The following is a 23,951-nucleotide window of genomic DNA, read 5'->3' as shown; positions in this document are numbered from 1 at the left end:
ATATAATATATATATATATATATATATATATAATATATATATATATATATATATAAGTGATGTGTGCATTAGTGATTGGAAAATTACAGAGTTCTGGGGAAAAATGTCATAGTTGGGGTTTGCCTTTACTAACTAAGGCCATTTTGTGGTACACTTAATTGAGGTATGTTTTTTTAGACACTGAACCCTTTCTTCTTTGCTCAGCTCCACATTTGTAAAATAATAGCTTACAAGGAACAAGAGTTGACACCTGTGCCTTAGAGCTAATACTCCCTGCGCACCACTGCCACATACTGTAGTGGATGTGCAATTACAATTATTCTAGTATGGCAAAAAAAAAAGTTCCTTGGGGTCACAAGCTCCCCCCTTCTCCCCTCCGTGGCAGCGCACCGTGCTGCTTTGGGGATGGGGTGTACTATTTGAGAAGAACTGCTAGTAGTTGAATGTGTGTCATATACATACAGTATAACGCGAGTATCCATTACCTTGAAATAAGGCTGCAAGTATCAATACTCACTCATCCCTATGAGTAACGTGCATGAACATGTTTGGTATTAAGAATGTAAGAGGAGTGTGGATGAGTTCATATTACATATACATTCATATACATATTCAGAGAATGGATGGATTAGTGTTTGTTAACCCTATATAAATAAATATGAGTTACAAAAAAGTCACAGATTGTTTCAGGAATTGAACCTAAGACCTTAATGACAGAGCAGTGGAAAATCAACACCTACAATAAAATGACACCCAGTTGGACCGCAAAACGGGTGGCGCAATGAAGCGGTTGCTGCTTCGCACTTAATACCGTATGTTACGTGATTCGAAGCATGCTTTGAAGCAGCGCTTCTATGGAAATACAGGACATTGCTTGGAAGCACGTATTCAATATGTGGTCCTCATTGCTGCTCTTCTTTTTGGTGTATTCCTCCGATATCATCCATCCATTTGTCCCCATCTATCTGTATATCAAGTCTTTCATCCATCCAAAATAAACCTATTGAAATAAATGGAACCTGGCTATATTGGATATACCTCCGACCTGCTGGCGGCGGCAGAGAGCAAAGGAGTGTAGCGGAAATGCAGATTTGCTTCCATCTGGCCTAAAGAAGAAGAACGAGGGGGGTGCTGTTCCGGTTGAGTTTCTCTGAAGACAACGGAGACGTGGATTTGACTGGATAAAACCAGATTAAATCATCTTTTGAAGGTAACTACTAACTAAATATTGATGTCTTAAGACAAACGTGGCTTCTCTCTATTTTATAGAAAAATGCCCGTTTCAGTTCGTTTGCTTGCGAGCTAAGCTAACAGTAAACACAGTTATGTACGTAATACCGCGCGACCTGGGGGACGTATAAAATAAAGAAGACGTGAGGTACGATTTAGTAACCGACTGGGTGTGATTGTTAATTATTTATTTCGTGTTGTTTGCTGTTTTGGGGCTAACCCCCACCGCTTCAAACTTCGCCATTTACTGAGGCTTGCGCGTTCTTGGCGGCGGACTCCATATTGTCTTGTTCACAGTCGACTCGACACACGCTGGCTTCGGCGCAAATATAGTTAATTTCCGCTTGTTTTGAACCAACATTTGATGACTTGAGGCAGCAGTACATTTTAAAATGGGTGCTTCTATCGGTTAGTGCCATTTCTTGGATGAAATACCGATGAAAACGTAATTTGAACGCTGGTTCATAAACCACATCGCATCGTTGTACCAGCATGTAATATCCCTGATTGTCGTCGTTGCAGGTACGCCGCTTAGCGGGTATGAACAGTATGAAGGTTGGAGAAATACGAAGTTGTCCCCAACTGTCGCAAAGTAAATCAACCACCTTTTATACACATTAAGAATAAAACACTTGCTTTTCAGAAATTGCCTTCGAAAACAAAGGCATAGAGATTGTTCATTCACTTTTCCCTGGTGATACGTTCCAAGGCCCCCAAGCAACAGGTACATTTCCATGAAGTAGAGGTTGTCTTTTTATTTATTTTTTTAATAAAATTGTATTTATTTATTTGTGTGTGTGGGGGGGGATTATTCAATTAAGGGGGGCTTAATTGAAGAATCCCCCCCCCCCACACACACACACACACATTCACAGTAGTGACCTCTGTCACTCATTAATAACACTTGTTTCACTTAACTCCTTAATTGCCAAGAACATCGTTATTTGTCTTTTCACAGTCCAGCCATTCAGGCCCTGAAATTTATTTACTTTTTTTCCCCAGATTTTTTTCAAACGTTATGGTAAAAGTGGCTTTGAGAATGTCTGGCAGTGAATGAGTTAATACATTTAACTTTAAAATGCAAAGATAATTTTCAAGAATGATCTATGAATTCCATGACTTAATTTTTCCTGAAAATTGCATGAAGTCAATGGCAAGTGTCTGTTCATAAAATAAATATGTTGTACAGAACACATTACAATTTATTTAAATAAATACATATAATGATACAAATAATCCAGTAGCCAGAAAAAGATCAAATCAAACTATGTGGTTATACAACTTCTTATCAAGAAATACAGTGAAATGCAAAGAAATTAAATACAACAGTGCTTACACAAGTTTGTCACCGTTTAATTCAACTGTGGTTTCTCAATCTGAACACTGGGTGGCAACCATGTAATGACATATATGACTTAGAAGAAGAAAAAATCTATGTCATAGCACTCTCCTGAGCTGGAAACAATGTCAATATAAAAAGTAGTACATAACCGATGTTTCTGAATTACAAGATGGCCCAGACAGCGATGCTCCGCCCAATTAAAAACTACTTGCGGTGATCGAAGCTTCCACCTGCACTGATCAGAAGCAAGATGGTAATGCTAATTTGAGCCACTGTCGATCACATCAAAGCTTTTAGCTTGTCCCAAAATCACACACCTGTCAATTTGCCATTGCTGATGTGCAGTTGCCGCCCAGCGCAACAACGCTGGTGGCGTTCCCTCAAAGGCAATGCATTTATGTTGAAATAAGTTATAACTTGCTCATTTCTCAATCTTTTTTATGACACTTTCTTCTTGTCAACGCCAAAGTTTGTGCTATCGTTTGTGCTACCAGTACAGAAAATGCATTTTTTTAACATGTTTTTTTGTCATGTCATCTTCCAAACCGCTTATCCTATACAGGGTCGCGGGGAGTTGCTGGAGCCTATCCCAGCCGTCAATGGGCGAAGGCAGACTACACCCCGAGCTGGTCGCCAGCCAGTGACAGTGTCTATGTGTGCCCTGCGACTGGCTGGCGACCAGTTCGGGGTGTAGTCTGCCTTCGCCCATTGACGGCTGGGATAGGCTCCAGCAACTCCCCGCGACCCTGTATAGGATAAGCGGTTTGGAAGATGACATGACAAATTAAATTGTAATTTGTAATTACATTTTTAAAATATATTTTATGTATTAATCATGGTCTTTTTGGCATACCCAACAACTTCAAAGTAGATTTTCTACTAGACAAACAGATTTTTTACCAGACAATACACTTATATAAAATTGTCTACTGTTGGAATTACTTTTTCATATGTTGGTCTGTCTAAATGGATTTTTAATCAAAGCATCACATTACGATATGATGGAATTTATTGTTTTTTTTTTGACCACTGATCCCCATAAATTACTAAACAAATACCAAAAATCACTCACATTGGGCGAATAAAACAGCTTAATTTCACCCCCTGGACACGTTTTAGCTCTCTGTATGTCGGCTACTGATTTACTACTGGGCTAGGAGCGGCTTTATACTAATTTTCTTGACATTATAGTGAAGTGAACAACATTATCACCTGTCATTCTTGACAGAAGTCGCGGAACAAATTCGCATGCTTGTCCTTCAAATGTTTGGACAAATTTGATGTTTCCTCCCTTCGCGAGGCAGACTTTGTAGCACCGCTTGCACTCCGGTGCTTCTGTGTTCAATGGCCTTTGTCATTCGGTTTAAACCCGAAGTACTTTCACTCTGTACTTCGGGTCCCCGTTTTATCAACGACTACGGACTTTTCTGCAACTGCTATCTTTGTTCCTCGTTGTCTTCCACCTGCTTTGTCTGCGCGACTTCACTTTTCTCTCTCAGCCTGTGAGCATATAAGGAGGCGGCTGCGCATGGGCAACTACGTCACACTCGCTGGCCTCGCTGTGTTTAAAGGCTCCAATTTACCAATTCAATCACATTCAAAAAATGAAATAAAAGTACCGTTTGATAATGTCGGCAATATGTAACTACTTCAACATAGAAACTCCAGCTAGAGCGAATGTTGCAAGAGGCGGAACCAAAGTGGCCAGGTTCAATACGTTAAACCTGATGCAACATTTGAGAACGAAACATGTGAACGAGCACCAAGAGTTTGCGGCGGCAGCGAACATTAACAAGGGGAATTGACCACAACAACAAACCCTGCTCAATTTACATTGAATGCAGCGCCTTGTACAGTATCTTGCTCATTTACGACACTGGTGTGTGGTGACTGTTCAGTATTAGCCGTCGCTATTGGCCCAGAGCGGATGCTCTTAACCAATGGCGGGGCTGCTTTTTCATGTTGAGAGAAAAAAAACCTATGAGGTACAGGAGAAATAATGTCGGCGGCGATATGGAACTACTGTACTTGAACATAGAAACCAGCAGGTACAACAGCTAAGTGCAAAATTACCGGTGCGAAAGTTCAATATGGCCAGGTTCAATACGTCAAACCTGATAAAACATTTGAGGACGAAACGTGAACAAGCACCAAGAGCTTGGGGCGGCAGCGAGCATGAACAAGGGGAATGGACCGCAACAACAAACCCTGCTCAATTTTGGATTTTGGTGTTGAACTGCTTGTTTTTGGTTCTGAAAGTGGATTTGGGAGCGGAAGCTGTTGCGATGAGTCACTAATACTCAAAACAAACTTTTAGAATTATGTCCTATAGCTTTTGTAATTAATCCGACACAATCTCTCTCAAAGATACCTCGTGTATATTATTTCTTATTTTTTCCTGTTTCACAAAGGTTTTTAAGTCTGACCAAGTCATGATAGCAATGCTTTTACATCAAAGTGAGTATGCAGTTCTTTAGAATTACAAGAAAAAAATGCTCATATATATCTATATATATTTTTTTTTCCAAAAATCTGGTATCGGTACAGTATCAGCATCGTCCGATACCGCACAGCTGGGTATTGGAATCGGTATCGGGGCCAAAAAATGGCATCGCAACAACACTATTATCGATATCATCGTCAGTCTTACTTTCACGATGTGTAATTTTACATTAGCGAGTATTAATACTGCCTCGAAAAGCGAGTCAGCCGGCGGCCGCAAAGTATGAGGAAATGCTGAAAAATCATTGTGCATTGAAGGCAGAGGAGGAGGAAGTGACAATCATTCGCCAAATCAACGGGCAGGGCCCGGTCTCGTGACTGTCCGCACTACAGCGGAACTGTTTCCTCCTCATTTCATGGAGGAGTGTCGAGGGGGGATTCAGAGCGAGGCGCGAGTCCACGTCGCCCGTAGTCTGTAAATGGTTTGGAGTTTGACGAGACTGACGTTGGTGGGAATAACATTGTTAGATGTGCCAAAACGGTCATTGTGAAGAGCAATTCTGTTGCACCACGAGCCATATAGATTACGAGGAAAACTTGGCGACTGCGCAAGCACGCTAAAAAAAGGTTAAAAACACACACCCAGAAAACAGTCCCCGAGTTGAACCAACAAATATAGATCCACACACCCACTCACGCACACTCAGTACTTTAAGCGAGCAAGGCAAACGTGACATTCTGGATGATCGGTTCACATTCAGTTTACACGCTTTTAGTCCACATCATTCATAACTAGCCTGTATTCCCCAGGCATGTTGCACAAACTACGACGGCTTATTAGTGTGACGCCAGCATACACCCAAACATGAATAAAGTCTACACATCACCGCGATGAATGAGTGGGAAAATGCACTTTTCTGTAAATTGCAGTTTTGTTATTCAACTTTATTCTGAATTCGTTGGCCAATGTATGAGAAATGAGTGTTGTCATGACAATGTCTTTTTTTCTCTCGCTGGGTGACACTTCATCACACGTCACATATCAAATAAATTTTTTTCTCATTCTGATTGCTGTAGTTAACACCTTTTTCTCATTCTGATTCCTCTAGTAGTTGGCAGTGATACACCAGTACCTACTGCAGCTCAAAATGTCACATCATTATGGAATAACAGCACAGACATTTAAATGACATAAATATCCCCAAAAATCAATGTAAATATATACATAATTTTTTTGTTTTTTATTGTTAAATATTCTCGTAGAATATCATTGTTTTGCAGAAGCTGTATTTAGCAATTTAAAAGAGATGTTGTTCACAAACGATTGGTCATTTATTTGAACTAAGTTAAGCCACACTTGCCTTCGGCGTGCGTATGAGATACGCGTGCGTGCACAGACCGCTTTGTTGTTTGAAGCGGCTTTTACTTCCTGTGGGCACTTGGCAGATGAGCACTGAGTGACTCGGCTGCGCTCAAAACATGCTTATGTGCTCAAAATTTCCACACGCGCACGTCCCGAAAATATGTCCCCTTAACACTTTTTGTAATGTCTTTCAGACACTTGTCAATTTGATTGGGACGACCACCCTCACCTTCCAGATTCCTGCCAAGGTATTTATATATGAGGCTGTTTGCTTAGCAGCATTACCTCCTACTATAATGTTGTGCCTGCCATTTCTTCTTTGTGAAGCCTACATTTTTCTTTGGATGAAACAAACTTGCGTCGTGCCATCAAAATATTTCAAAAGCAGATGTTTGCGTGACGGCAATTAGGAGCATTTTGGGGTCTGCATTTGCCAAAACGATTTCATTTCTCCAAAGTAATTTTTCGTCAAGACATTTGCATTTCAATTACCATTGGCGAGGATGGGCTGCCAAAGAAGGACAAGGAAAGACATACACCTGTGGAGTTTGCCGTCTCGGATCTTGATTTTTACATCATTCAAATTTCTAATGTCATTTTGGGCATCAATACTGTACATTTTCACAGGGGCTCATTCGACTGAACAGGCGATGCGCGGTGTGCCTTTTTGTTTTTTCCGCATTGGGGTGTGTCTTTGCCAAGACAGACATTCTCTCAATGTACAGGGGGTTCTCGGTGTTGAGGTTAGGAATGGCGCGTCGTCAACTAATTTTCGCAGTGGCTTGAGAATATATAAATACAACATGGCATGCTTGGTTACTGCTGCTGTTGTTATTTTCATTTCATTGGTGTATTTTTATGCCCTAGAGCACATATGTCAAACTCAAGACCCGTGGGCTATATCCGTTCCGCAGCCTCATTTTATGTGGCCCGCCAAGGCAAATCATGTGCGTCAATTTCACATTTCTTCCAAATTGTTTTCATTTTTAACAACACTGAGATATGAGATACTGCAATGTGTTATTTGTTATCAATCCTCCCCTATAAATTAAATTGAAAAATAATTGAACAAACAGTTACTTACCGACTTCTAATTTCAAAATTAGCTATCCATCAATTTGTTGTGTATTTGCGATCATTCAAAGCGATCATACATTTATATGCGTTCACAGTCATAACAGCCCTCTGAGGGACACCATAACTACTATGTGGCCCCTGACAAAAAATGAGTTTGACGCCCCTGCCCTAGAGTGTCTTTCGTACAAATATTTATTGTGTGACTTGACTACTACGTTAGCATAGGTTAGTGATGGACTTGGGCGTGTTCCGACTTGTATACATTAGGGTTGCGTAGCTGCTGCAGAGCTCAGTCGCAAACCGAGGACTCCCCGTACTCAACTGCTTTATGATAATAGACTGAGGCCTTACACATTTTGAATTGGAAAGACATGGATCAAGATCTCAATTTTGCCGCCAGTGCAAAATGGCCCTCTGTACAATTTGCAGCGGGGATCCTTGCCGAAGCTTGTTGGTGAACTTGTGTGGCCACCAATAAAACCAACTGAAACATTCCCAATCATGTCATTGTACCAGCCGTTGTTTGCATCAAATTCAAACCATGGATACGAATATAGATGTTTTTTTCTTTTCACGCAACGTGCCCGGCCGCTAGTCGTTCAAGAATTTCCGAATCGCTGACGCGTTTCCTGCGTAGTTTCAATTTCCCCGTTTCCAATGCGCAACCTCTTTGCTCCATTTACAACTTTTCATCCTACAGAGAAATTTTAATCCCTTCTGTCACCCCATTGACGTTTCAGGATCGTGGATGCTTGTATCCGCTCAAAACAAAATATTTCCGAGCATTTCTGAACATACGAGCAACGAATCCGCTAAACCTTCGGATCAAGTCATGTCTCGCCGAAGAAGTCGGAGTCCATCGCCGTTGCACTTCTCACGCACCTGTAGCAGTACCGATCCCCGGGAAATGGAGCGAAGGATTTTCGTTGGGAATTTGCCAACATCCGACATGGATAAGAAGGATTTGGAAGATCTTTTCAGTCCATATGGAAAGATACTTGGTCAGTAAATGCCTCATGATGAGCAACAAAATTCACAGCTATTAATTGTAGATAATTGTCGTATCTAATTTGCAGCTTTTAATTATCTTGACCCATAAGGATGTAACACTGTAATTTAGTCCCCATGTGCTTGGCTAAATGGGTAGGTACCCACTCCGCTGTTTCCTTGTACCACTTAAATTGTCCCTTTTTCAGGCGTTTCCCTGTTACGTGGATATGGATTTGTACAATTTGAACGAGTAGAGGAAGCCGAAGCTGCAAAGTTGGCCCAAAAGGGTCGAATTTATAAAGGTTATAAAATAGGTAAGCCTTGACTGCACCAAGTCTGACTACACTTCTTATGCATAAGCTGTGTGACAAGCAGATAAAAAAAAAAATGATGCTAATAACTGAAATTAATGGTTTAGATAGAAATTATTTTCTGTTTTGGATAATCAAAGTTGGATTAATAAAGTCAAATACACCACAAGGATTTTAAATAGATAATGACGTCATTCGTGACCATGTTTTTGCTTTTTCCATGGAAGCTTGTTGAAGATATTTTGAATGATTCGCATACAAAATAAATAAAAAGTTGTTCAAATAGTCTAATTTCCCCCAATTGTCTTTGCATTTACTTCGGAATGGCTTTAATACGTTGTCGAAATTCGTCACGCCGCCAACTTGTCGACGGAAAAGAATTTTCTCCTCGTCATTTCGAACCCAATTTGACAGACTGCAACTCCATGCGCTGCATTTTGACTTCTCGTCGAGTAAGGAAGCCCAAGTTTGGAGTACTGGAGCGCAATTTCATTTTGGACCGTGGGAATTTCTTTGACGTGGCCGATTTCCGTTCGTTCTGCGCATAATCTGATTGACATGCCATTGTTTTTTTTGTTCAACGTTTGGATTGATTTATTTTCAGATGTAAATATGGCAGTGGAGCGACGGTCCGCTAAACCTCATTCCCAGCAGAGCCCTCCACGCAGGTAAAGTAACACATTTTCGGTGGGAAGACCTACCATCGCCTCCAAAGCAGCCGGTCAAAAACGAGCAACAAAAACGAGATTTTAAACCTTCACTGGTTATGGTTGGTGGACGTATGAAAACATTTATGGAGGTGTGCAAGTCAGTAATGTGGAAGTTGTTTCCATTATTTCACCGACAGAAATTTTAACAAGTAAAAATAAACCTGATAAGGGAATGTCAAGATTTGTCTTCATATTCACATCTTTTTTGCCTCTCATTTTGTTCGCACTGCTACATATTAGTTTTTATTGAGGGATGCGATTTATCATAGATTAGTCGAGTTTCGAGAGTTTAGAATTGAATTGAGGCAAAATGGAGTGGACTACTTTGTGAAGATGTCTGATAGATTCACGCTTGGGCAAATCCCCTCCAACCAGCATTCTACTCAGTACTGCACTTTTGTTGAAACAGGAGTTCAGAACATTCAGGGATTTTACCATCCTGATAAGGAAAAAAAAAATACAATGATAAAAATGGCTGATCAAATGTACTGCCCATCCCTACTTACACATTCTGGTCTGTTACAGCAGTGGTTCCCAACCTTTTTTGGCTCGTGTACCTTGGAATCTTAACTTGGTTTCATTAATTTTAACATTTAATTGTAAATCATTGTTAATTAAAATTTAACAAAAAAAGTTAAAGAAATAAATCATATAAAAAAAGAAAGAATTTTGATTCTCTCTCGCTCTCTCGCTCGCTCGCTCTCTCTCTCTCGCTCTCTCTCTCTCTCTCTCTCTCTCTCATATATATATTTGTATATATATATATATATATATATAGCCACTTGGAACCAATCGAACATGATTTATGGTTAAGATATGTTTGTAGAAAATGACGATATCGAACAGAAGAGGATGGAAATGAATAATAACCACTCAATTAAAAAAAAAAATTAAAATAGTGCTTCTCTTGCACTTTATTTTTACATCTTTGAAACAGTAAAGAATAATAAAATTGGGGCTGTGTGAATGCCACATGTGCCACATCCGCTAAAGGGGGTGAGATATAAATTGTAGGCGTTGAATTTCTGGGAGAACCTCAGCTTTAAAAGGGTGATTCTATAGCCGCCCATAGGTTTTGGGGAGATGTTGAGCCAGGCGCTTTAGGTCTTAATGGGTTAAAAGGTTGTTCTGCCTTACAGGTGACTTTTGGTTCATTTGCTCATTGTAAAACTACATTTATTTTGGCGTAAACAATGTAAAGCAGGAAGTTTTGGTGGCTTGTGTGATAAATGCGCAAAGAAGTTATGCAGTTGGGAAAAAAGGAAGAGATCACTTTGCAATCCTATGCGCGCAGTTTTCAGAATGCCAAACGACGTCAAGATTTATATTAAAAGCTACAAACAACTATATCTTGCATCATCTCTCCAGTGTTTAGCCCGCTGTCTAGCTAAGACAAAGTTCATACGTCTCAGCGAGGACAGTACACAAGCATTTAAGCTTTACATATCAGGAACCCTTCATATGAATAACATTAAGACCCACTATTGCAGTTTTACTTTCTTTTCATGAATCATTTGAGCTTTAACCCTTGAGTTGACATACGGCTGTTGTAATTGTCGTGTTGCTGTGGCACAGGTCTGGGAAATATAAGTATTTTCACCTACCCCCGCAATGTACTCATGTACCCCTAGGGGTATGGATAGGGGAGAGTGGGCTAATTTGTGCCAAGGGGCAAGTAGTGCCAACCCTGTTATTTAGAAAACCATAGAAGTTGGTCATGTGACCACATATTTTTGAAGAGACATCCATTTCGCTCATCCTGCAAAGAAGGGATACACATGGCTTGATAGGTAAGCGCTTTTAAGTTCCAAAACCTTTTTTTTTTTGTCCTCCAAAGTGAAATTTATATGATTTTTTTTTTTAAATTATTGCTGTGTTTGAACAATTATAGAAAACTTTGAAAACAGTTGACACATGTTTAAGTGGTTTAATAATTTACATAATGAGTCTATACAGTTAGCCTGATGCTATGATGCTAGCTCAAAACAGCTGGGGGATGCATTTCTTTCAAAATGGTGGTCTTGGGGTAATTTGTGCCAAAGGACCTGGGTCAAGTTGTGCCAATGGCATAACTTCCTCCAAATTATGATTATTTTACTATACATTACTCAGAACTGGGCATGTTGCCCTTTTTTTGCCAGTCCGTCCCCCCGTCCACGACCTGGTCCCCTTCCGCCCTCGTCCCTCCATCCTTATTCATAAAAATTATCATCCTACGACCCTGTCCGTCCTCGTCCTTTTTTCCATCCTTACATTCCGTCGGTCCAACTGCCCCCCAACCCAAAAAATGCGTCCGTGCATGACATTATTTCAAGCTCATTAGCTGGCTAATTTCCTATTCACATCCATTTAACGTCTGGGAGTAGGGAGAATATTGAAGATTGCATAATAACACAAAACCCCTGCAGCATTGACAATTGAACGTCCAGAAGTAGGCCAAATCAGTGAAGATATTCAGATGCAGATGAAGTTAGGTGATCATTTTGGAATATTCATTTTGTTCCTACTAGGTGTTTATGTGGAGCAAGGCCTTGTTGAAGCAAATTGACATTTGATGATGTTAAAACTTTAGATAATTATTAAGCTAAGATAAGGTTTTTATTGATCCCACAGTGGGAAAATTTTCAGCGTTACTTTTGTACTGAATTTGTCTTGCTTTTATATAGCATTATCATTTGTGAGATTACAATGATCTGTTTTACTTCAGTTATCAACGGCATAATTTACACCAGTGATTTCTGACTAATGGCAGAATTCACCCCACACTCCGGGCAAGTTGTGCCACAAAAGCACTTTTTTTTTCTAAAGCTTTATTTCTCTGTTTATTTAAGATCCATAGTGATTGCTCCCAGGGATGTACTACATCCTAAACTATATGTACATATTTTAGCTGGAGGCATTCCTGTGAACCCCTTGCGTAAAAGGCACTTGAAGTAAGAATTGGCACTACTTACCCCATTCTCCCCTACTCCTGGTTGGGAAACACTGCGTTACAGTATCAACTGACAACTTGCATTCTAAGATTTTGTACCACCATTCTTCAGCCTTTGTGGAAAATGTCAACACGCCAAGGAAGACGAAAAGGTGCTGCCTTTCAAACATATGAAAGAAATCACTGTCAAAAATGAATATGACTCCACTCTTCCTAATCACCACCATCGTGGGCTGGTGGGTGTTATACTGTATAAATCTCTCGCGTAAAACTGCAGTAAACTTCAGCCGTGGCCTGCAAATGTTCATAAAGGTTGGTCATATGTATGTGTTAAAGGTTGCATCGCGGCACCTTTTCAAAGTTCGTTACGAACCTCTCCCCAAAGTAACTCTGGGTCGTTTTGCTCGGGTAGGAAAGGAAAGTTCCTGACAAAAATAGAAACCGAAGACAGGGCTCCAGACTGCCCCCAAATGTTGGCATTTTGCTCCGAAAATTTGAGACAAAGCAACTAACGTTATCTACTTTCTCCTGTGCGACCCATAAAGTTGCTGATTTTTAAAAATTACTGTTATTGAATATTTTTTGTTGTTGACAAACTTGTGCTCCACATCACAGCCCATTTATCAGTAATACTGTAGGCTACAGTGAAAATTAGTGGCTGGAGCCCTGCAGTGAGTCAAGAAAAATCCTCGGACAGATCAATATTTGTTTTCAGCACACCCCCAAAATTGGTTTCAGCTTCAATCTCAAAGCGTGACAAGTTGCTCACTTCCTATGAATAAAATTTCTACTGCCTTCAGAGCCTAGTCTCTTGACAGGCTATGCTATGTTAACATAATACAATCATTCATCATGTGAACTGCAATACAACATGTGGGGGTGAAAAAAATCACTACATCTGCTGCATCCAGCAATTAGCATACCGAGTGCAGTGGGTTCTCTGTTACAATGGTCCAGACATTCAACATTTCAAGGTTACAAACAGCACGTTCCGTACGAAAGTGGCGCAAGAAGGCCCACTAAGTCATCGCCGTGTTCATCGCTTTTCATTGTTTCGTTTTTTTCATGCAAATGTTTTGTGCGAATATGACTTTACTACTACTGCTTTCGCGTACTAGTAGGTTAGTGTTGGACCTCCAGGCATCGAACTTTTGAAAACATTTGTGTTATGTGGTGGCCCTGTGAACACAACTCTGTCATAACCAAGGACCAACTATATACGCTATAAACACGGTATCATCAAATAAAGTCGTTATCCTGCACAATCCTGGGTTTATTCAGTCTTCTTTACTGGCACGACAACTTTTCAAGAAGCAAATATTGAATACATTTGGTAGATCCCAACACTTAACTAATAAGTAAAATCAAAAACAAATGAGGATACGGTGGCAAGAAATTCATTTTTAACCATGGGACAGTATTTTTTCTTGAGGTGAGCTTTGGCAGAAAAAAACAAAGAGCTTTTACAGCTTGCTAATGACACGTTTACAAAGTATGTCAGAATTTCCAGGACTGGTATCACAGGAGATATATTTTTAATTCAAACTACAAGTTTACAATTTTTCCACTGGAGTCTTAATGCACTTTCCCAGCCTTCTCTGCCACGCCTTCACTCACTCCTGGAAGGATACTTCTGGGAAATTCCATTGATCTGTCATCATTGTCTCCAAATCGGGTCCCCTTATTGACCCCTTTGAGCTTGGAAAAGAAGAGAAAATCACACGGACCCAGGTCAGGTGAGTAGGGAGGTTCCTCCAGCTAAGCATTTTTCCTTCTCAGCCGGGAACTATCGGATGCGCGGGCCATTGTGAGGAGTTGTGTTGTCCTGCCTCAACTTTTGCCTCTCATCGCACGCTGAACAAGACAGTCGCCGGAGGATGTCTTTGTACAATGCTGGTTTATCACCTGGCACACATCGAATGGAAAACTTGTAGATTGGGTTTTAATTTTTGTGACACCAGTCCTCGAAGTTCTCACACAAATCGTTTCTAGATTGGGTTTCAACTTTTGTGACACCGGTCCTGGGAGTTATCAGACACCTCGTCCACTTCGATGCCCATCGTCGCCCTGTCGTTCATTACTCGAGCAGACTTTGCATATTTTGACGACCATTTCCAAGCACCGGGACCATGTAGGAATTATTTCATGAAGTCTCAAAATGTTCCAAAGCAATTTTGCATATTCATTTCATTTAATTTATACCTCACATTACGATTGAGAATTTTGGATGTTTTTTTTTTTTTAATTTTACTTTCCGAGTGTGTGACTGCTTATTTACAGCATGGTGTGACTTTCGGGGAAACGACACTCATATACCCCGAATAAACAAAAGTGGATTTTTGTTTTTAGAGCTCGATTTAAGATCATGTGGAACAAGGACCACTTGCTTGTCCTCGTTGAAAGAAGCACTGGAGTCTCCTGGTTTGCATTTATTTGGTGTAGATGTACTTTTTGACTATTCCTTGGTGTTATATTAAATACTGTATTTTAATTGTCCATTGTAATATAAAAGAAGCCACAGAATACCATCTCACTACTTGTATCTTCTTACTCAGGCCGTATGGTGGTTACGGGGACGGCAAAGATCCCCGGCCTCGGTCCCGCTCACCAGTGCTCCCCCGTGATAGCCGAGATCGCGATGCACGTGAACCCCGAGATCGCGATTCCCGTGACGGGAGGGACCAGGTTAGAGATTCCAGCCGAGAGCCAAGAACGGGAAGCCACCCTCGTGACCATGAGTACCGTTACCGCGGTTCGGAGAACAGAGACAAGGACCTGAGAGGCACGCCGCGAGATCCCGCCTACAAGTAAAGTCTATACATTGCAGAAGGAACCTCATGAAGACTTTTTCATTGAATCCTCCTTCAATTTTTTGATAGCAGAGAGGAGTATGACCGTTACTACCGTGGTGGAAATCCCACAGATGACTACTTCGCGAGAAGGAAGGATGAGCCGTACAGGGACCAGTACAAAGATCCGTGGAATGGGCGTCGTGAGGCTGAAGGTATGTCATCCATTTGTTTCAAGCGTTTCAAGTTTTGTTTCAATTTCCAAACTCCATCAAGACTATCGTATGTGCCATATTTGAATTCACCAAGACCAAATGTGAGCTGTAGCTGCTATGTGGGAGGTTACACGTGATTGACTTAAAATAAAAAATGTAAAAATTAATAAACTAGCACTGACTACAATGTCTGTCGGGTTGCAAACGTCAATTCTTATTGAGCATATTTCTTCTTCCAAGGACCAATGAGTCAAGTGGGCAGTAGCAAGAAAACATCTGAAATAATGGCTCTGATCTTAATGTTCTAACTTTGCTGCCCTTGCTCTGTAGGTCCAAGTGTCCAATCCTGATTTAATTTACCGGTATATTAAAACCCAATTCCAATGAAGTTGTGTTAAACATACTATAAATAAAAACAAAATACAATTTGCAAATCATGTTCAACCTATATTTAATTGACTACACTACAAAGGCAACAACACGTAACAAAAATGTGGGACAGGTGGCAAAAAAGACGAAAAAATTGAAGAATGCTCATCAAACACCTGTTTGGAACATCCCACAGGTAAACAGGCTAACTGGGAACAGGTGGGTTCCACGATTGGGTATAAAAGGAGCTTCCTTGAATTGCTCAGTCATTCACAAGCAAAAATGGGGTGAGGTTCACCTCTTTGTGAACAACTGTGTGAGAAAATAGTCAAACAGTTTAAAAACCTGTAGATACTACAATTATAGAAGCTTTACCTCCCCCACACATGAAAACCTGTCACTTCCATATCTACGTGGTACTGATGCAAAGCTACAATCCTCTGCTTTTAGAATCTGTTGGCATTAAATTCCTAGAACAAACGGTTCATGAGTTACAGTGTTAAAGCGGAAATCAACCCAAACATATATTTTTTTCAAGAACATGTTCCCACTAGTTGAAACAAGGCATTCTGATTAATATTGCGTTTGTTGAATATGAGTTAAGCAGCAGGGAGAATCCATCCCTTTTTAGCCATCTAAGGGGGCGGCCATTTTGTCACTTCTGTCGGATGAAAATGACATCACAACTGCTCAGGGCTCCGGTAATGACCAATCACGGCTCAGCTTCAGAAAACAGGTCAGCCGTCGTAGTTTGCGCAACATGCCTCGGGGAATACAGGCTAGTTATGAATGATGCGGACTACAAGCATGTAAACTGAATGTTAACCGAACATCCAGGCTGTCATGTTTGACTTGCTCGCCAAAGTATTGTGTGGGTGCGTGCATGCGTTTGTTAGCCCAACTCGGCGACTGCTTTCTGAGTGTGTGTTTGTGTTTTTGTTTAGCATGCTTGGGCGGTCGCCAAGTTTTCCTCGTAATCCATCGTGGTGAAACCGAATTGCTGTTCATGATAGGGGAGGGCGATATGTATCGATATCATCGTCAATCTTGCTTTCACGATGTGTAATTTTACGTTGAGTATCAATACTGCCTCGAAAATTGAGTCAGCCCATGGCTGCAAAGTGGAAATGCTGAAAATCTGTGTGCATTGATGGCAGAGGAGGAGGAAGTGATTATCATTCTCAGAATCAGCGGGCAGGACTCTGTCACGTGACTCTGTCCGCACTGCTGAGCTGTTTCAAATATGGATGAGCCTGGATGATCTGTTAACATTCAGTTTACACGCTTGTAGTCCGCATCATTCATAACTAGCCTGTACTCCCGAGACATGCACAAACTACGACAGCTTATTCGTGTGACGCCAGCATACAGCCAAACATGAATAAAGTCTCAAGTCAGCATATCACAGTGATGAATGAGTGGGGAAATGCACTTTTCAGTAAATTGCAGTTTTGCTATTCAACTTCATTCTGAAATGCGGTGGCCAATGTATGAGAATGGGTGTTGTCATGACGATGTCTTTTTTTTTCTCGTTCTTGCTGGGTGACACTTCCGTCACACGTCACATATCAAATACATTTATTTCCCATTGTGATTGCTGTAGTTGACACCTTTTTGTCATTCTGATTGCTCTAGTAGTTGGCAGTGGTACACCAGTACTTACTGCTGCTCAAAATGTCACATTATTATGGAATAACAGCAGAGATATTTAAATGACAGAAATACAGTATTCCCAAAAATCAATGTAAGTCAATACATACTTTTTTGTTCTTCATTGTTTAATATTGCCGTAGAATATCATTATGTTTTGCAGAAGCTGTATTTAGCAATTTAAAAGAGATGTTGTTCACAAACGCTGTCTATCCACAATTGGTCTGTGAAGCAAGTGCAGATTTAAAATATTGTCTGTAGAATATCGTCAAATTATCGTTATCGAGTTTTATGAAAAAATATCGATATATATTTTTTTTGCCCATATCGCCCACCCCCCTACTTCACGGTGACCATTTTGGCACATCTAACAATTTTATTCCCACCGACATCAGTCTTGTCAACCCCAAACTATTTACAGACTACGGATGACATGGACTTGCGCTTTGTCCGCTGGACACTCCTCGCGTTACAGACATTGTATTATAACGTGAGAATCAAAACTTTTTCAAGTTGGACATAAGTGTTTTTCTCAGGACAGTGATGATATGACGGTTTTTGAACATTCTTAAGAGCCTAAAAATATTTTAAATGCTAGCCTCTTTGTCCTCACTGGCAGACGACCGCGCTCGCCCGGAGGAGCGCCGGCGTAACGAGCTCTATCGGCATTACTATGAGGAACTGCAGCGCCGCCACGACACCGATCGCCCTGTTGACTGCTCCGTGATCGTCGTCAATAAGGCACAGAAGTATGGCCGCGCTCTCCATCGCTGACGGTCAAGACATTTGAGCACTAGTCCTGTTGTGGTTTTACACTTCACGTGGCTCCTTTGTTTGTGTGCGTGTTTGTTTGAACTAACAGCAGGGAGTATGCTGAGACGGTCGGGCGCAAAGTCCACGACCTGGGCATGGTGGTGGACCTGATCTTCCTCAACACCGAGGTGTCCCTGACTCAGGCGCTGGAGGATGTGGGCCGCGCTCGTACTCCGTTTGCCATCATCATTACCCAGCAGCATCAGGTGCACCGATCCTGCACGGTCAACATCCTGTTTGGCACGCCTCAAGGTAACTTTAATTTAGCATACAGTGTACACACGTCACTGCAGAAGGGCCTCCTCCGTTAGATGGTGTTAACTAGTATCGGGATTTCCGACGGTGCAAAGAAAACATGTTCAACACTGTACTGTTTTTTTTTTTTGATGGGCCATTCGATAATATTCATTGTAATTAGGACTTTGCCTACTGCATATTGTCATTAACTGAAAGACCATGGCATGTTCCGACTTTCATTCAAATTTGAGCGGTTGCCGTCGTAGGAAAGGAACTCTGCCGTATAGTGAAGGTGGACCCACTGCAGTTTGAATTGCGAGTTGATAGCCCAAAGCGGGGCTTCGTACGACAGAGGGTGACGAGGACGAGTCGGTGACAGCAACTCGGAGAGGCGGCCGAATGAATGAGACGGAGTTCTCCGTTCAGGATGAGTGAGAGCTTGGTCATGAATCAGTGAATGGGACCTGACATGCGGTGTGTGCGTTCATGAAAATGTTTACCTCAATTTCACTATTTCATCCATTGCTATAAGAATTTCTAAATATGGTTAAGTATTGTTGTAAAACACAATGTACAGGTATGTGTAGTGTATTATGCTATGTCTTTGTCTTGGTGGCGGGTGGATGTGTCTCTCCTTTAAACCGGCAAATAGATTTTTCATCCGTGTAAAAGGCCGTCATTTGTGACGGCGCCACATCATGCGACGGCTATTCATGTTTTGAAAAAACTGTGGCAGAGACTCGCCACTCGTGAAATTTTATGCTAGAACCACGCACATGCGGAGGTGAGGGGTACTTGTGTTGACCGAGGTGTGAACTTTGTGCACCACATCTGCGTGTCCGCCGCGCTGATTGGCGTAATTCAACAGGTTAGTGAAGTGCTTCCTCCACGAGTGAAATTGCAATCCATGTTTTCATTGCCTTGATGGCAAACCCCTCTGGACGGTTGAGCATTCTGTCAAACAGACAGATTTCAGTGAGGCAACAAAATAAGGGTGTTAACTTTGACGTTCTTTATCCTTTGGGTATTTTTTTTCAATAAGCATCTGACACATGATATTAAATCACCTCATAATTGGTTTAAATTGCCGGAGGAATTAAAGCACGGCTCCTTTAACCATTCACAGAGCACCGTAACATGCCGATGCAGGACGCCATGATGCTGATCAGCCACAATTACGACACCTACAAGATGGAGACCCGCGAGAAGGACCGCGAGGAGATCGCTCGCAAGGCCGCCAAAATGGCCGACGACGTGCTGCTTCGTGAGCCCGACCGCGAGAGCCACCCCGTTTCCGTGCTCACGTCCATCACGCTGCTCACAGAGAACAGGTGAGAAAGCGTTTGCGGCTCGGCTGAGTCACCCGTTGCGCTGATTGCCAGCCACTGTGCTGCCCAACGTTAGCGTGCTGTGGGAAATGATCAAGTGTGTCGCTAGACATTTCGCGTCATTGGTCAGAAAATGATTTATTTATTAAAATGTACGTACCCTACTCTACCCCACCTAGAAACAAATGATGTTCCAAAAGGCCTGTTGTACCTCGAATTGTTTGTAAATTATTCGACCATTTTTCTATTGTTAAATAGAAAATAAATTCGAGCAGATTTCTCCTGCTCTCTCTACAGTCTCTATTGTTCAAGTTGTAATGCTAAAGATTTAAATTGTTGGCAAAAAAACAATTTTCTTAGATAAAAAGGAAAAACGTAAGTAGTCTTTGTTCATCAATCTCCGCCAGCGATGTACACTGAATTACACTTCACACAATTTGTTGCTCTTCCACTACATGGCAGAAGCTACAATTACCTTGTGTATCCACCTGTTGCCATTTATAGAAAGTAATAATTCTGTTCAATCAAATAGGCCCAGAAGTAAATGTGAGTGCAATGCGATGATATCATTATTTCAGTATACACTGAACTCCCACAATATCCAGGAAAGATCTTACAACAGAGATGATCCTAAAGCACAGACACCAGGCATCTATGCATGGACACGACCATGAACCCGTTGTACATCACCAAGTGGTTTTCAGTAAGGGGCTAACAAAAGCGATTTGAATCGAAAAACAGGGTTTGCTTTCATTCTCTCAAATTGAATCGTAATCGATTCGTTCCACTTAAGGATATAAAACCCTTTTTTTTTTAATGAGGAATCAACATCAAGTGGGACACAATTGTGAAGTGGAATGAAATTTGTATGATATTTTAAAACTTTTCTACCAATAAGACTAAAAAGTAGGAAGTGAGATTTTGTTCAACTTAATGATTGTGTCCCACTTGGTGTTCAGCCTTCACAAAAGTGCAAACTTTATATCTTTTGTTTGAAGCCTGAAATGTGGCAAAAGGTCAAAAAGTTCAGGGGGGGGGGCTAATACTTTTTGCAAGGCACTGTATATTTCATATCGTCTCGGAGAGATGCTCACCCCTAATTTTCAGTAGTTAAATTATTCAACACTAACCACCTTCACAAGATGCTCATTAATCATACTCCTTAGCATACTAGTCTAAATAACTCACTAGCACAAACTGAAGTGACATCACATGAGAAAACAAATATGCACACTCGTACGCGACACTAATGCCATTAAGTCATTAAACTCAACTTTTAACAGTCACACAATTAAGGTTAGGGAATACAGGCCAACTTATACTAAGTGGGCTGTTAGTAGCTGCATTGGGAGAGAAACAAAACCACACTTGAACTTTTGAGTGCCAACAAAACGTCATCTCAAATGCACACTCAGTGAATTAAACCTTAACACCGCCACACAGATTCCACCTGATGGTGCCAAAGTGACAGCTGCATCTAATGTTTGTGACCTTTTTAGTTTGGTGGTGTGGGTGTGACGTTTTTCAAATGTTTAAGTATGGCCGTGCCTTGGGTCAATAATGGTTGGCAAACTTGGGTTTGTTGTCGCCGTGTAGGTTTTTAACACCAGAGGAACTGGAAGGTCTGATCGTGTACCTCACTGACAAACGGGCGCGGCTGACAAGAAATCCCGCGGACCCTCACGCAGGTACAACTTCTTTGTCCTTCAAGCCGTCGTAACGGGCAATGTGGTCATGCTAACGTGCTCACCTCTCTCTCTGGACAGCTGTGACCCTTCCCGCCACTGCCGATGTGCAGCCCTCGGCCGCAGGGCTGCCTATGGTGGGTGCGGCGAGCGTGGCGGCGGCGGCATTACCTCCCGCCCTTTCTGCCCGCCCTGTGCCACAACAGTCCAGCCACATGGCACCACACTCAGGCCTCATGGCGCCCCAGTCCGGTCTTATGGCGCCCCAGTCCGGCCTCATGGCGCCCCAGTCCGGCCTCATGGCGCCCCAGTCCGGTCTCATGGCGCCCCAGTCCGGTCTCATGGCACCGCAGCAGTCCGGTCTCATGGCACCGCAGCAGTCCGGTCTCATGGCACCGCAGCAGTCCGGTCTCATGGCACCACAGCAGTCTAGCCACATGGCGGCTCAGTCCAGCTCCATGGCGCCACAATCGGGCCACATGGCACCGCTGTCGGCTCCTCTGAGCACGCAGACCAACCCCAACCAGGAGCTCCAGGCTAAGATCCTCAGTCTGTTCAAGAGCAACGCCAGCATGCAAGCAGGCGCTTCAAGCTCCTCTGCTACCGCCGTTCAGTCCCAGGACTACAGCTCGGTGCGCCCCGGCGGGGCGGCGGCTCAGGGCTACGGCACCCCCATGGGCCGCGCCCCCTCTGCCGCCGCCTCTGCGGGTGGTCCGAGAGCCGCCAACTCTGCCGGCGGTATCAATTTTGATAACCCCAGTGTCCAGAAAGCTCTGGACACTCTCATCCAGAGTGGACCGGCTCTCAACCACCTGGTGAACACCGGCGGCCTGCCAACTCAGCAGCCGCAGCAGCAGCAGCAGCCGCAGCAGCAGCAGCAGCAGCAGCAGCAGCAGCAACAACAACAACAACAACAACAACAACAAATGCACCACCAGTCCCAAATGCATCTCCAACAGCAGCAGCTTCCACCAGTTAGACCAGCAGCCAACATGGGCCAGATGGCACAGATGTACCCCCGACATTACTGAGTAGTAGGAGATCTTACAGATGTTTTGTAAACGATTTTAACATGTTTTGTTGTTGTTGTTGTTGTTTTTTATCTTAGTGAATATTTGCATCCCATGCTTGAGGTCCATTTTCTGTTGGTATTAGGATGATTCTACAGTCTTCTCCCAGCATGTGAATGTTTCATTTCATAGTCTGTTCTTTATCCCTTTTATGTATTCATTAAAAAAAAAGTCACCACACAACTGCTGTAATAAAATGGTATTGGTTTATTGCATTTTGTGCTGACAAATCTATAAAATAGAATGGGTATCATAGCCAGAAGCCATAGAGAGAGAAGCGTTTGAAATGTAAGATAAAACTACTCTTTCCTCTTTACTTTCTTTTTTTTTTTTTTAAATGTACCATGAAACACAATAGAGAATACATGTTGACTTTTTTCCATTTTTTTCAAACCTTAGAATATTTAACTTACACTAACACAGAAAATAAACACTTCCACACTAACTGTATTTATTTTATTTACACGTAGCCCACCCTCTCGCTCATCACCAGACCACTCCGTCCCTCCCAGCACATGTGCAAAACACAGCCCACCCCACAAAAGTGAAAGGAATAGAGCTTTACCACACAATGACCGATTTCTGAATGGAAAAACTATTGTAGTGTGACTTGTGTGTTTGCAGAATATAATAACCTACACTACTTTTTCAGGCATCCATACTAGTGTTTCCCACGACTCCAGTGAATTAAAAACAAGTTTGGGATTATTGGCATGTACCGCAAAGCCACCACATTTTAATCATAAAAACAATATTCATTTTATCACTAATACTGTTTGTATTTTACCCGTATGACAAATTTGGGAAGTGTTTGACGTAGCATATCTTGACCTATATTGGTTTGGTTTTTAGTGTTAAACACTCACATAAAACTATCTTTGGACTTTGGACACTCTTGATGTGGATCCTGTCGAGATCAGCGAGTTCGTCTCAATAAATTTGAATGTTGTGGGAAACAATGTGATTATAGCTTGCAGCTTCTGACAAAATAACACATTTTGAAAATATTTTTAGTAGACAAGTTAAGCAGGGATTGGTTGTTTTAAAAAGTATTTAAATTAATCAACACTGTATAAAAGTTTCACTTTTTTAATTGAATTTCTGAAAACATTTCCACAATTGTCAACTGTTGAGACGTGTGTGTATTTTCTAAAATCATAAAATTGACTTTTCACGCTACTTTGGCACAGTTGTTGTTCATCCTTTGGCCACAATTTATTCCACCCCCCCAAATCTTCGCATCTAATTCACTGGAGCACACATACGCACACACATACATATTTTGGTAGTCATTTTCTCAAGATAATACATGAAAAATAGAATCTTGTACTCTATTATGATCATCATTTGGAAACACTTCCAATGCTAAAAGAATAGCAAGGGGGTGGGAAATAACAG

At 41.8% G+C, this 23,951-nt stretch overlaps 1 protein-coding gene across 4 annotated transcripts; it reads left to right on the top strand.

Annotated features, from left to right (window-relative positions):
• Positions 1–1,045: 1,045 nt before the first annotated feature.
• Positions 1,046–23,732, top strand: ncoa5 (nuclear receptor coactivator 5). Of its 4 annotated transcripts, none has more exons than XM_086041468.1 (12): positions 1,046–1,210; positions 6,572–6,625; positions 8,195–8,455; positions 8,651–8,758; positions 9,360–9,423; positions 14,953–15,204; positions 15,280–15,401; positions 18,040–18,169; positions 18,283–18,485; positions 19,597–19,801; positions 21,395–21,486; positions 21,565–23,732. In XM_086041468.1, exons 3-12 carry the CDS (start codon positions 8,203–8,205, stop codon positions 22,512–22,514), a joined length of 2,379 nt encoding a protein of 792 aa, XP_085897594.1. In that variant the 5' UTR covers positions 1,046–1,210; positions 6,572–6,625; positions 8,195–8,202; the 3' UTR covers positions 22,515–23,732. The 4 variants fall into 4 exon arrangements, with proteins under 4 accessions (XP_085897594.1, XP_085897593.1, XP_085897595.1 ...); XM_086041467.1 differs by having other exon boundaries at positions 15,277–15,401; XM_086041469.1 differs by lacking the exons at positions 8,195–8,455; positions 8,651–8,758 and having other exon boundaries at positions 15,277–15,401.
• Positions 23,733–23,951: the final 219 nt, after the last annotated feature.

This window comes from Filicampus tigris, chromosome 9 (genome assembly GCF_054856515.1).
Source record: "Filicampus tigris isolate MCC_2025a chromosome 9, RoL_Ftig_1.0, whole genome shotgun sequence".
Taxonomy (NCBI): Eukaryota; Metazoa; Chordata; class Actinopteri; order Syngnathiformes; family Syngnathidae; genus Filicampus; species Filicampus tigris.
Note: the sequence above shows the minus strand (reverse complement) of the source record. Positions and strands in the feature narration are given on the sequence as shown.

Coding starts and splice junctions, on each gene's coding strand:
- ncoa5 (XM_086041467.1), top strand. CDS start 8,203: ATGCTTGTATCCGCTCAAAACAAAATATTTCCGAGCATTTCTGAACAT. Junction 8,456..8,650: donor TCCATATGGAAAGATACTTG/GTCAGTAAATGC, acceptor TCCCTTTTTCAG/GCGTTTCCCTGTTACGTGGA. Junction 18,170..18,282: donor GTCGTCAATAAGGCACAGAA/GTATGGCCGCGC, acceptor TTGAACTAACAG/CAGGGAGTATGCTGAGACGG.